Below are 14248 nucleotides of genomic sequence, written 5' to 3' on the forward strand. Positions count from 1 at the left end.
AGGTAGCTCTTCATCTAGCTGTTCATCTTCTGTATTTACCTTAATAAACCGGTGAACCGTGTCACCCTGAGTTCTGTCCCACTCTAGCAAATCAACAGAATCCATGGACGGGTCGGTGGAATCTCGAGGCTATAGCACACAGTGACTGGTGGCCAAAGCGGAGGGACTGGGGGGGGGGGGGTGGCAGTATTCCTGTGGGACTAAGCCCTTCACCTGTAAGATCTGATGGTATCTGTGGGTAAACAGTGTCAGAATTCAGTTGCAATGTAAGACACCCAGCTGGTGTGAAAATTGCTTGGTGGTGGCGGCAGAGGGGAACCCCACACATTTGGGTAACTAGAAGTGATATACTCTGTGTGAGTAGTAAAAGAGACACCCAGGAGGAAAACCCAAGAGGAAGGACAGGGTTTTGCCCCACGCAGGTAGAAAACTGTAGGTTTTTCCTTTTCGATTCAGGGAAACGCAATTTAAAACCACACTGAGAAACCACTACACACCTACTGGAATGGCCAAAATGAAAGACGCTGATCATACCAAGTCTTGACATTGATGTGCAGCACCTGGAACTCTCATACATAAACAATGGGAATGAAAAATGGTACCGTCACTTTGGAAAACTGGTTTTTGGTTTCTTATAAAGTAAAGCATACCCTTACCACATGACCCAGCAAACCCACTCCTAGGTCTTCACCCAAGAAAACTGAAAACATATGGCCATGTGAAGACCTGTACTCAAATGTTAATAGCAGCATTCTTCCTAACAATCAAAACCTAGAACTAATCCGAATGTCCATCAATGGCAGAATGGATAAACAAATTGTAACCATACACCAGAATACTACCCTGTGATAACAAAGGAATACACTAATACATGCAAAGACACAGATGAATCCTAAAAGCATCATCTCAAGTTAACGAGTCAGATACAAAGACTATATACAGTATGATTCCATTTATTTGAAATCATAAAAAGGGCAACATTATAGTGACAGAAAGCAAGTAAGTGGTTGCCAAAGGCTGGAACTCATTATATGAGGCCAGCATTACCTGATACCAAAACCAGACACTACAGGAAAAGAAAATTACAGGTCAACAACCCTGATGAACATAGATGCAAAGATCCTCGACAAAATAAGGCAAAGCAAATTCAACAATACATTAAATAGGTCAAACGCTGTGATCAAATGGTAAGAAAGATTCACTGTCCAGGGACATGGGGATTTGGGGAGGTGATGAAAATGTTCCAGCAGCTCATAACTGTGGCAGCAGTGACACAACTGTAAATACATTTGTCAAAACTCAAATACATATTTAAAATTCAACTTCATTATATATAAATTATACCTCAATGAAGTCGATTAAAAAATTCAAAGGCACTGAGCAGGAATTTGCTATATGCATACTGATTATTAAATTTATTCAAGCTAATATTTTCTCTTTCCATTTATCAGAAAATGGAACTTCCACTGTGGCCTATCAACAGCAAGCATCAGAAATTATTAAATTCCAGGGGCGCCTGGGTGGCTCAGTGGGTTAAGCCCCTGCCTTCGGCGCAGGTCATGAGCTCAGGGTGCTGGGATCAAGCCCGTATCGGGTTCTCTGCTCAGCAGGGAGCCTGCATACCCCCCACCCTACCTGCTGCTCTGCCTACTTGTGATCTGTCAAATAAATAAATAAAATTTTTAAAAGATTTTATTAAATTCCATAGAGCTCTTATCTTTTTTAAGATTTTATTTTTCTTGGGGCTCCTGGGTGGCTCAGTGGGTTAAGCCTCTGCCTTCCACTCAAGTCATGATCCCAGGGTCCTGGGATTGAGCCCCACATCGGGCTCTCTGCTCAGCGGGGAGCCTGCTTCCCCCTTTCTCTCTCTCTGCCTGACTCTCTGCCTACTTGTGATCTCTGTCTGTCAAATAAAGAAAGATCTTTAAAAAAAAAAATGATTTTATTTTTCTTAAGTAACCACTGCACCCAATGTGGGGCTTGAACCCACAACCCCAAGATCAAGCGCCACACGCTCCACCGACTTAAAGAGGCTCAGGATTGTCACCAAGGCTTCCAAGTTTTGTTTTAGCCCTGGTTTTACAAAAAAAATCTTCAAATGTCTGATCATCTTAAACTTATGAAAAAAAAAAAACAAACACACACAGTTCTCACGGTAAATTTGCCATTTTTCAACAATTTGGGGCATTTGGGTGATGAGAAATAGACACTGTTCTCATGCTACCTAGTCAGGAAACACAATGGACAGAGCACGCAGGGAGAAATTCAATTCCCTCTAACTAAGACTCTTGAATGTGACCTTGAACAAGTCATTTAAACCTTCCAGGGCTAGAGGCGCCTAGCTGGTTCAGTCAGTTAAGCATCTGACTGTTGGTTTCCGCCTAGGTTTTGATCCCAGGGTCGTGGGGTCGAGCCCTGCGAGGAGGCCCACACTAGGTGGGGAGTCCACTTGGGATTCTGTCTCTCCGTCTCCCTCTGCTCCTAAATCTTTAAATCTTCCAGGGCCATTATTTACTAATATGCAAAAAGAAGACAACCGAAGGAATGTTCTATGAAAGAGGAGACTTCCAAATTATAGTTTAGTGTGTTCTCAGGGTTTTGGGCATACTTGGGACAAAACCATTTGTACTAAGTGCTGAGAACATCAGACACCAGTTTACAGGCACTGCCCAATTTAGGGACTACTTAAAAATCAAACTTATTGGGGCGCCTGGGTGGCTCAGTGGATTAAGCTGCTGCCTTCGACTCGGGTCATGATCTCAGGGTCCTGGGATCGAGCCCCGCATCGGGCGGGCTCTCTGCTCCGAGGGAGCCTGCTTCCTCCTCTCTCTCTGCCTGCCTCTCTGCCTACTTGTGATCTCTCTCTCTGTCAAATAAATAAATAAAATCTTTGGGGCGCCTGGGTGGCTCAGTGGATTAAGCCGCTGCCTTCGGCTCAGGTCATGATCTCAGGGTCCTGGGATCGAGCCCTGCATCGGGCGGGCTCTCTGCTCCGAGGGAGCCTGCTTCCTCCTCTCTCTCTGCCTGCCTCTCTGCCTACTTGTGATCTCTCTCTCTCTGTCAAATAAATAAATAAAATCTTAAAAAAAAATCAAACTTATTAATGAAGGGTACCTGATCAAAAGTGATAAGAGCTACAATTCTAAGATATGATCAGGATACGTTATGGATATACACCCACAGGAACTGTTCACTGCATACTAATTACAGGGTTGACTGTTTTGTGTTTGCAAATTCTCAAATAGCAAATGTCACCCAAACTACTATAGAGTGAGTGCGGTGAAGCAAGGGTCAAGTTTATCCACAGAACTTAGAGTGCTGTGTAGAATTTTGCTTGTTACTTTGTCTTCCTCACTAGACAGCAAGCTCCATGAGCAAAGAGACCGTGTGGACCTGCTGGCTCACTGCTGGGTTCCTGATACACAGCATGCACTTAATAAATACTGACTGAACACAGACACACCATAATTCAAAGTCTAGTAATGAGCTTTAAAAATGTAAGAACTTAGGGGAGCCTGGCTGGCTCAGTTGGAAGAGCCTGCGGCATGATCCCCGGGTTGTGAGTTCAAGCCCCACACTGCATGTGGAGATTACTGAAATAAACAAACCAAAATGTACGAATTTAGTACCATCCAGTTATCTAAGGATGCCTGGGATACACTAATTAAATTCACAGCGGCGCCTGGCTGGCTCAGTTGGTAGAGCATGCGATTCTCATCTTGGGGTTGTAAATTCGAGCCCCATGTTGTATATAGGGATTAATTAAAAATAAAATCTTTAGGGGCATCTGGGTGGCACAGTCGGTTGAGTGTCTCTGACTCTTGGTTTCAGCTCAGGTCATGATATCAGGATTGTGAGATTGAGTCCTGCCTTGGGCTCTATGCTCTGCTTGCGGTCTGCCTAAGACTCTCCCCCTCCCCCTAACCCCGTCCGTCCCTTGCCCACATGCACGTGTGTGCCTTTTTCTCTCTCTCCCTCTAAAGATAAATAAATCTTCAAAAAAAATAAGAATAAAAACTTTTTTTAAAATGTAAGAACTTAGTGTCATCCCTTTATCTAAGGATGCCTGGGATCTACTAATTAAACTCACAAAGACCTGATTTAATAAACCAAAAAGCTAAATGGAAAATATTAACTGAAATAGCAATTGATGCTTTTCCTCTGAATACAGCGTCTTTCACTGGCCATCAGTGATGAAACACCAGCACAGAAGGTGCTTTGTGAGCAGAGAAGCATATGGAAGTAGAGAATCTCAGAGGGGACATTGAGTTACAGCTGACTGACCCTTCCTCTGAGGAGTTCTGTGTTTAAGGAGCAGATCATTGTTAGAATGAAATCGCCACTTCAGATTAGGGCTAACCAATTCTCACAAGCCAGCCATTTTTTCTTTTTCAATATTCTCTATCACTACTAAAGGTTCTGCACCCAAATTCCAATGTGTGTGGAGGCAAGCAGGTGTCACACACCAGCCAGGGGTCCTACAATTCCATTCAGTCCTGACACTATCTACCTTCAGGTAGCATGGGATCCCACAGGTTAGGGGCTGGGTTCTCCAAATTGCCCCAGTTCCAAGTCCACAGTGTCCCCTATGCTATAGATCAGAGGTTCCAATGACTCCCTCCTCTTGGTCGCTTAATTTGCTACAGCAGCTCACAGAACTGAGAAACGTTGTCACTTACCAGATCCTTGGTTTAGTATAAAAGGCTAGAACTCAGGAGCAGCCAGATGAAGAGATGGGTGGGGCAAGGGGGGAGGAGTGTCCGTGCTCAGAGCACCCCACTCTCCCAGCACCACCGCGTGTTCACCAACCCAGAAGCTCCCCCAACACAGTCCTCTGGGGTTTTTAATAGAGGCTTCATTATATAGGCATGATTGATTCAATCATTGGCCATTGGCAGGGCGCCTGGGTGACTCAGTTGGTTAAGCGGCCAACTCTTGATTTCAGTTCAGGTACTGATCTCAGGGTCCTAGGATCAAACCCCGGGTCTGGGTCCCTGTTCTCTCCTTGTTTGGTAGGGAATCTGCTGGAGGATTCTCTCTCTGCCCCTCCCCCCAGATGCCCAGGCTCCCGCTTTCTTCCTCTCTTAAATCTTTAAAAAAAAAAACAACAACAACAACAAAACTCGCCATTGACAATTGATTTAACTTCCGGCCCCTCTCCCCAGTCTGCAGTTTCAGGGATGAGACTGAAAGTTTCAACCCTTGGGACGCCTGGGTGGCTCAGTTGGTTAAGCCGCTGGGATCATGATCCCAGCTACCTGGGATGGAGTACCACATCCGGCTCCTTGCTTGGTGGGGGACCTGCTTCTCCCTCTGCCTGTCTGTGCTCATTCTCAATCTCTCTGACAAACCAAAAAAAAAAAAAAAAAAAAAAAAAAAAATCTTTAAAATTAAAAAAAAAAAAAGAAAAACAAAGTTTCAACCCTCCAATTAATCATATGACTGGGTCCCCCTAGGAACTAGCCCCCATCCTTGGGTGACCTAAATGCTTTCCAGAGGTCACTCATTAACATAACAAAAGATACCTTTCTAGCGCTCATCACTTAGGAAATTCCAAAGGAGCTCTTTGCCAGGAACTGGCCAAAACCCAGAGTTTTCTTGTTTTATAATTCACAATATCCCAGTTACCAATAGCAATTCTGCCCTTAAAATATTACTCTATTATAATTTGCAAGGCTAAAGATTATCTTTTTGCTATTTACATTTTAATTTATAGAATTCCAGAAGTAATTTTACAGTTACTATAAACTCAAATGTCTGCAGTTTCTTTCATATTTTATAAATTCTTATTTATGCTCTAGGTGATGAGTGAGGCTTCCTGATGTGGTCCCCAGACTATAGGGTCTGAGCTTGACACAGAGGTCCACAGCCCTGTGCCTACCTATTATTATAAGGAAAAAGAACAAGGAAGCCAGAGCAATATTGTAGGGCACTGATTTTATATATCGTTTTGGTATAGACTTCTATACGAATTTAATGAGATCTTCCATGACTTTCTTCCCTAAAAAATGCATATGCACACAAATGTTGATATACTTTTCTGGCTGTTCCTACAACCCCTAAAAATCATGGGTCCCAAGATAAGCACTTTTGCCTTAAGAACATAACTACATACAGTCTCAGATAATATAGTCTAATGTTGGCTTGACATTAATTTGGAGTCATTCCATTAGACTGACAGGATACCAAAGCAAGGCCATCAATCAAAGAATGACTAAAGATCCATACCAATGATCCTCCTTTATCAGAAACTGTAGGTGATAAAACCATCATGTCAGCCATATACAACCCAATTACAGCACTCAGTCCTGGTATCTTTAAACGCTACAGATGACATGCCAGTAGTATTAACAATTAATATTTATTGAGCATTTACTAGGTGCCAAGCATGATTCTGAACACTTTACATGAATTCATTTAATCTTTACAGCTATCCTAAGAGATAAGTGTATTTTCCTCATTTTAAAAATGAGAAAACAGGGGCACCTGGGTGGCTCAGTGGGTTAAGCCTCTGCCTTGGGCTCAGGTCATGATCTCAGGGTCCTGGGATGGAGCCCCCATCAGGCTCTCTGCTCAGCAGGGAGCCTGCTTCTCCCTCTGCCTCTCTGCCTGCCTCTCTGCCTACTTGTGATCTTTCTGTCAAATAAATAAATAAAATCTTTGAAAAAATAAATAAAATCTTAAAAAAAATTTTTTTTAAATAAAAAAATTAAAATGAGAAAACAGGGATGCCTGGCTGTCTCAAGTCAGTAAAGCATGGGACTCTTAATCTCAGGGTTATGAATTCAAACTCCTCGCTGGGTATAGAGATTACATAAAAATAAAATCTTAAAAAATAAACAAAAATGAGACAACAGAAGCTTTCTAACTATACATATTAGAGACCAGTATGACCAAAGCCATATTTGCGTACAGTGAGGTTTGTACACTTTGGGTGCTAGAACCTGATTTTTTTCCGCAAAAATAATTTTTTTCTGTAAGGTGTAACACATGCATGACAGACTTATCAACAGCGTGTTTTCCTGAACCTACTGGTATATCTATCAAAATTTACGTGATACTAAGCCACAATAAAATGGAGCCCATAATGTTTGCTAATAAGAATACTATGTTGAGGGGCACCCGTGTGGTTAAGTGTCGGTTAAGCATCTGCCTTCGGCTCAGGTCCTGATCTCAGGGTCCTTGGACTGAGCCCTGTGTTGGTCTCCCTGCCCATCAGGAAGTCTGCTCCTCCCTCTCTTTGGTAACCTCCCCACCCCTGCCCCACGGGCACCCGTGTGTATATGTGTGTGCGCGTGCTCTCTCTCCAATAAATAAAATCTAAAAAGGAAAAGAAAAAAAGAATACTTTGTTGAGGGGTGCCTAGCTGGAACAGTCAGTAAAGCATGCCACTCTTGTTCTCGGGCTCGTGAGTTCAAGCCCCACACTGGGCGTAAACCGTAATTAAAAAAAAAAAGAAAGAAAAGAGTACTGTGTGGACTAATAAACTACCTGATCATTTTAAAAGAAACACACCTGAAACCCCAAAAATGTTCATATTTCTTTCAAATATGAAGAACTACTGATCACCTCCACTTTAAAGAGATAACATCAGCACTGACATTCTTAGACTATGACACTCCCTCTTAAAACTTTCATTTTTGGACTCACTTCAGAAAGCTTAAGTATTCTTAATAAAAGACATGAGTTGGGGCGACTGCTGGGAATACTTGCGGAAATTACCACCTTTTCATCCGTGAGGCCGGCTCCCTGCCAGGGTTCTGAAATGACTTCACCGACCACTCAGCAAACTGAATCCCCTCAGCCTCGTGGGAACTAAGCCCCCAGGCAATGAAGTTAGGGTGTGGTGACCTCACTCACATTCAAAACCTATTTCTTTTTTAACCTGCACAAGCACAGTCCTGGCTGGAACCTGCCTCAGACTTTTCAGACGCTTTTTTAAATTAAAGCTACAATTTGCACTCCACCCTCTTTCTCAGAGCACTTCAGAGAAAGTGGAATGCCACGGAGACCGCAGGAAGACAGGAATATTCTGGACAGGATCCTAAAATTTTAATTTCTCAAGCAATTGAAAACCCACAAGTGGGGGGCGCCTGGGTGGCTCAGTAAAGCATCTGCCTTCCAGCTCAGGTCCGGATCTATGGGTCCTGGGATGGGCCCGCAGGGCTCTTTGCTCAGTCTGCTCCTCTCTCTCTCTCTCTCTTGCTCTTTGCCTCCCCACCGGGCATTTTCTCTAATAAATAAATGAAATTTAAAAAAAAAAAAAAAAGAAAGAAAAAAAGAAGGGCGCCTGGGTGGCTCAGTGGGTTGGGCCTCTGCCTTTGGCTCGGGTCGTGGTCTCGGGGTCCTGGGATCGAGTCCCACATCAGGATATCTGCTTGGCAGGGAGCCTGCTTCCTCCTCTCTCTCTCCGCCTGCTTCTCTGCCTACTTGTGATCTCTCTGTCAAATAAATAAATAAAATCTTGGAAAAAAAAAAAAACCCACATGACTAGGCTGCCAGTTGAGAAACTTGCTATTCTTAAATATTATAGTTTACTAGTTATCCGCAATGTTATATTACTAGGACCCAGGTCAGGGTCACAAGTACAAGGAAGTCTAATCAAAATATCATCCCAAAACATGACATTAGGGTTTCTACCCAAAGTCAAATTTGCTTACAGTGAGGTCTCTGCACTCTTTGGGTGCTGGGAGAGCCCGACTTTACTGTTCTCTGTAGAGCGGCATCAGAACCTTTCACAGCATCTTCAAGGTCTTGCTCAGAATCATTCGATTTTGATTTTCCTGCTTCATTTATATTGGGCTTGTCAGGGTTTTCGGACATTCTCAATTAAGTTTAATTCACTTTCCTAGGAAAGAAAAAAAAAAGTGAACCAAATATTCTGGCTCTGTCACTAGCTAGTAGTAAGACTCTGGGCAAATCATTTATTCTCTTTGGGTTTCAATTTTCTCACCTGTGAAAATGAATGGGCTTGTGAAGCTCTTTCCCAGCTATCATATTCTATATCAATGATTAAATAGATAGCTCTAAAATGACGCTTGTGATTTATCAAATTTATGGACCAGTACCTCCCATACAGAGCGACAAGTTTGACTATTTTTGTCCCACTCCTAAGTACCATGTCAAAAGAAAACAGGACAGGACCTTACATTGTCGGAAGATAATACTACCAAGCGCCCGCTTCTATTTTAATCAAAGAGTGATTCAATTCATCACTACTTTCATTCCTGAGAGCTCATATGAAGTCTTTCGAAACCATGCTTTTAACTTCTGCTTCCATACACTGGGCTGATGAGCTGCTTCCCTGATTCTGTTGTGTGGATGACTAGAGATGACACATAGAAGGTAGACTCTTAAAAGGCATGTAAGAATATGCGGGGCAAATATTTTTATTAACTTCTTGTCAGTGAGCAGGAAAAGACCGTAAGGAGGAAGTTGCAAACAACCACAATGTATGGGGTTGGGTGGGGCTTTAATTTTTTAAGTTGCTGGTTAGAACAGGAATAATATTTAACACATTGGTTTGGGCCAGTTAAAAAAAAAAAAAATGCCTGAAATTGTAGCCTCTTTTTACTGTAGAAGTTTTGTCAAGTTTTTCCTTCCCGAGGTTTTCCCCTAGAGTTCTCTCTTCCTAAGGTGTTTCTAATTAAGGGAGAAGACAGACACAAAGTTTCTGCATTCACAATACTGCAAATAATTAGAATTTGTACCATCAGCACTTGGAGATCACAAAACATTTCATAAACACTAATTAGTCTTTATTATACACCTGGATGGTAATCCAGGGATCAAAAGAAATGTTGACTGCTTCCAAAAGGTCTGGCAGACTCTCTTTGGCACATTAAACAGAGAAGCATCACTTGATATAATTATCTGAAATTTCAGATCCCTCCATTAAATAAAATCAAGTTACTGGAATTGACATTTTCAGGCCTGCATTTTTTTTTTCCAGGCCTGTATTATTAATATGAAGATGGCTTTAAAGCAGTTCCCCTTACCTTCTAACATCCCACTCCAGACACCCATCTCCTCTGTCCCAAATCCTATTAGGCTCTGGATAAGCTCCAATCCAAAAGATAACATTGCCAGCATATTCTATGAGAAAGGACAAACACACACACACTTCTAATTTTATCCTCTTCACATGCTGAGAATGAGCTCAGAAAGGATGAAGTAACTCCTACTGCGCAGTGAGGAGCAAGGCATGCTTTTCTCCAACGCTCAGTTTAGTAAACTAACCCCATCTTTTTAAGATTCAGCTCAAGTCCTACTCCTCCCAGGGCACTTCCCAGCAATGTCTGCACCTTTCCCTGAACTCTTGTTGGGCTAGTTACTGAACATCTGGCATGCATCCTTGCCTTAAATCCAATTCAAAATATCCTTATTTAGGGGCCCCTGGGTGGCTCAGTCGTTAAGCAGCTGCCTTCGGCTCGGATCATGATGCCAGGGTCCTAGGATCGAGCCCCAAGTCCAGCTGACTCTGGCTCTGTGCTCGGCAGGAAGCCTGGTGCTCCCTCTCCCACTCCGCCTGCTTGTGTTCCCTCTCTTACTGTGTCTCTGTCAAATAAAATCTTTTTTAAAAATCTATATCTATCTATCTATCTATACTTATTTAAATAGGTCTGGAGAGGGAAACATGCGCAGAAGGAAACAGAGTGAAGCTTAGGTCTTGGTGGCATGCTAGGAAACCACTAAGGGAACACAGGAGACAGAGACACGAACTCTGCCTGGAGGAAGGCTGGGATAACCTTCCGGAAAAAGGTGACATTTGAGCTGTTCTTTTGGAAAGAGAGGATTTCACCCAATTAAAAAATGTCTAGAGTGAGAGAGGAGGTGGAGAGGGAGAGTATTTCACTCAGAGGGCAAATGTGAAGGCACACGAAAATGAAGAGACCTAGTGGCAGGAGATGAAGAGGGAAGATGGGTTGGGGCGAGCCTGTAAAACTGCTAGTTTTATTTAAAACAGACACACACACACACACACACACACACCTCTTCACCTAGATTTTTAACTTCTTCGTGCCCAGCACCAACCACATTTCCTAATATGCTCCATCCGTGTAAGCCTATCTTCCAAATAGATGCCCGTTAAGTATTTGTTGACAGCTGTGTCATCTCTGTGATGTCAGCGTGTGTGGCAAGGATGGGCGTTGGTCTCAGACGTACCTGGGTTCCAATTCTGGCTCTTTACTAGCTGGGGAACTTCAGTTTCCTCTTCTGTAAAATGCAGCTACCTACTTCTTCGATTTGGGGGACGATGAGACGACGGAATGTGCATAACAGCAGCTGCACACCTCAGGCTTCCCACAAATGGTAGCTGTAATTACGGGCTACAGGAACCAGGGATTGCTTACAGCGTGCTCATTCATTCAACAATCACCACCAACTCCGGCTCCGCCCGAAAAGGGAACCAGGGTAGGAGGCTCCTCGCACTGGCCCGAAAGACCTTCTATCCGAGCTACGCGCCCGGCCCAGGGCGCCACAAGACACTCCCCAGCAGAAAGGGTCTCTCCGCCAAGGAAAGACGCTCGGTCCGCCGACGCCGGGACCCGCTCCCTCTGTCACCCAGTGCCACTCACTCTCGGCGCCCGGATTCCGTTGTAAACAACTGTTCGGGCCGGCGAGGGAGTGGCGGGCCGGCTGCAAGCGATGGAAGAGGGGCGCGCTAGGAGCACGGCCTCGAGGGGGTGGGACAAAGGCCGCCCTACGCCGCACCCCGCAGCCGCCCCTGCTTCTCCCTCGCCTCCACCCGACAGCACGGGACCCGACCGGCGCGGACGGGGCGAAGAAATGCCTGGGAATGCCACCTGGCGCCTCCCGCGCGCGCCCCGCAGGGCTGCCAGCCTCTGCATCCTCTTCCCTCACCTGCCGCGGAGTTCGCCCTCCTGCCGCTCGGGCGGGGAATGAGACGGCCGCCGGCGCAGCGGCGGAGGCGCGGAGCGATGCGCGGCGAGCACGGGACGTTTCAGCCTCTGTCCTTCCGAGGCTGCATCCCTCGCCGCGCTGCGGGCGGTCCTCCGAGCCAGGCTCGGGTGGGTAGCGGCCAGTGTGGCCGCTCCTCAAGCGTCGGGAAGGAGGCGGCAGCTCTTTAGCAGGGAGGCGCCCGCCCCTCGTAGGGCGGCGCCATGTTTTCGTACGGAAAGGCGGGAGGCGCGGTCCGGTGAGGGCTGAGGGGGCTCGGTGGGCGGGGGCTCGAGCCGGGAGGCGCCATGTTTCCGTACGGAGATGCGAGAGGTAGGCTCCGAGTCGGCCGACTGCGCTCAAGCGGGCGGTGGCTCGGAGACAGGTCGTCCCTGCCCCACGCAGGGCGGCGCCATGTTTTCGTACGGAAAGGTGGGCGCCGCTAAGAGAGTGTGAGGCGGGAGAGGAACACGTGGTAGAGCCTGCGCGGAGTCTGTCCAATGAAAGAAAAAGGCCGCTTATTCGCAACCTCATTCAAAGCCTTCCCTGCCCGGGATTTCAAACTTCAATATTATCCTCATATTTTGTAGCTACACGTAGTTTCTTATTCTACCTCATTTGGGCTGTTTAAAAAAAAAAGCCATGCCAACCACTTAGATAGCCCAGCCTCACTTTAACGGCACAGAGCCATTTTGGTTTGGGGTTCCTCTCCTTTATCTAAGTGATTGCTACACGTTGTCAATAGAGCCACACTTCAGCCCGAAGAGACGCAAGGCAAAGGGACGGACGGTTCCCGTGTGGGTTCAACTCCGTGTAGGTAACATAAACAACAGTGGGCACGGTGCATTTTATGAACTGCTTTCTAGAAAAAGAAAATATCGTGCTAAGACAAGCCCGTTTGGAGCCTCATCTCCTTCATCACAGGTAGTGGGGGCCGTGATTATCTGGGCACTGGACTGGAGGCTGCTCCAAAAAACCCCCCACATGCTTTTCTCATCTTTTAGCGGCACGATAGCAAACTACGTGAACTGAGATCGTTTTTGTACCTAAAATTAAAAAATAAAAGCTATGTGATTCTTAACTGTTCATTTGTAAAGATGCTATACGACTGAGCATAAGTCATGCATGCCTTAATTAAACATAATGAAGGTAATAATCAAGTCTCCTACCTATAGCCTATAAAACCTGTTAAATTTAAATAACTAGAAAAACAAGATGACGTGAAATTAGTTTTTTCAAACACTACTAAATAGATAACACGTGGGCAGTTATTCCTAAAGTATTGAAGGCTGAGGACGGTATACCTTCAAGTCATTCACGAACTAGAACATTAGGTATTTTTTTTTTTAATAACATACACGTTAAAGTCCTCAGATGAGGATTCACTTTAAGAGAGAAAAAAACCCCTTAAGATACCCTTAAGAGGGGCGCCTGGGTGGCTCAGTGGGTTAAGCCGCTGCCTTCGGCTCAGGTCATGATCTCAGGGTCCTGGGATCGAGCCCCGCATCGGGCTCTCTGCTCGGCAGGGAGTCTGCTTCCCTCTCTCTCTCTCTCTCTGCCTGCCTCTCTATTAAAAAAAAAAGAAAAAAAGAAGATACCCTTAAGATACTCAACTAACTGGAATAAAGATTCGTCAAGAAAACATTAAGCTCTCATTGCAGAGTCCAGACTAATATACCATAGGGTCTCTAGACTAGTGTTCTCCACCCTGACTACTCCCTAAAATAGTGTGGGGTGTGGGCCTTCTCAAAGGATCATCTGAAACTCTGCAGGTGATGCCAGGGGAAAACTGTTAAGCTTTCTAGATGATTCGAATGTGCAGCCCCGCAAGAACCACCTCCCCAGAGAGATCCACACCCCGAGAGAGAGTCCACTACCTTCCTTGAAGGATTAATATAAACAATTTTCACTTGTGGAGGGGATGGTGTTACAATATCAAAACCATTGATTTGACTTGTAATGGTTACTTGTTATCTTTTGATATATTTGGAATTGTTTCCTTTGAATATGAAAAACATATTGACACCTTGTTTGATTTTTTTGGCTGCAAGCACTAGAAACTCAAACTACTTCAAAATTAAGGGATCTCACTGCAAGGCTACTTAGGGTGTGGAAGGAGAAGGCCAGCAGCTGTTCAAGAGAGCCGGACTGTTTGATCATCTCCCCAAGACACACAGGATGGTTCTCATCACACCTCTGCTCCTTGCTGCCATCTCCTGCACTCCTCTGATTCACAGATTGGTTTCTCTGTTTTCTTAGTTGTTTCTCCCTCCTAATTCGAATTTTTCTATATAGAATTTCCTTGGCCAAGCTCATTTTTGTGCAAAATCAGTCATTTGCCTATAGG

General features: G+C 44.8%; 1 protein-coding gene across 7 annotated transcripts in view; it reads right to left on the bottom strand.

Moving 5' to 3' along the window:
* TCP11L1 (t-complex 11 like 1) overlaps positions 1-13338 on the bottom strand; it is a 36821-nt gene extending 23483 nt beyond the window's left edge. Inside the window, exons 1-3 of one of the 7 annotated variants that reach the window (XM_046014510.1) lie at positions 13318-13338; positions 11866-12394; positions 8661-8848 (exon numbers count right to left, since the gene is read on the bottom strand). In XM_046014510.1, the coding sequence (XP_045870466.1) occupies positions 8661-8823 (163 nt within the window). In that variant the 5' untranslated portion in view covers positions 8824-8848; positions 11866-12394; positions 13318-13338. Of the gene's footprint in view, positions 1-8660; positions 8849-9998; positions 10096-11166; positions 11274-11579; positions 11692-11865; positions 12508-13317 lie in introns of those variants that run through there. The other 6 variants (XM_046014513.1, XM_046014511.1, XM_046014509.1 and 3 more) reach the window with 6 other exon arrangements.
* Between the last annotated feature and the right edge of the window lie 910 nt (positions 13339-14248).

This window comes from Meles meles, chromosome 8 (genome assembly GCF_922984935.1).
Source record: "Meles meles chromosome 8, mMelMel3.1 paternal haplotype, whole genome shotgun sequence".
Classification (NCBI taxonomy): Eukaryota; Metazoa; Chordata; class Mammalia; order Carnivora; family Mustelidae; genus Meles; species Meles meles.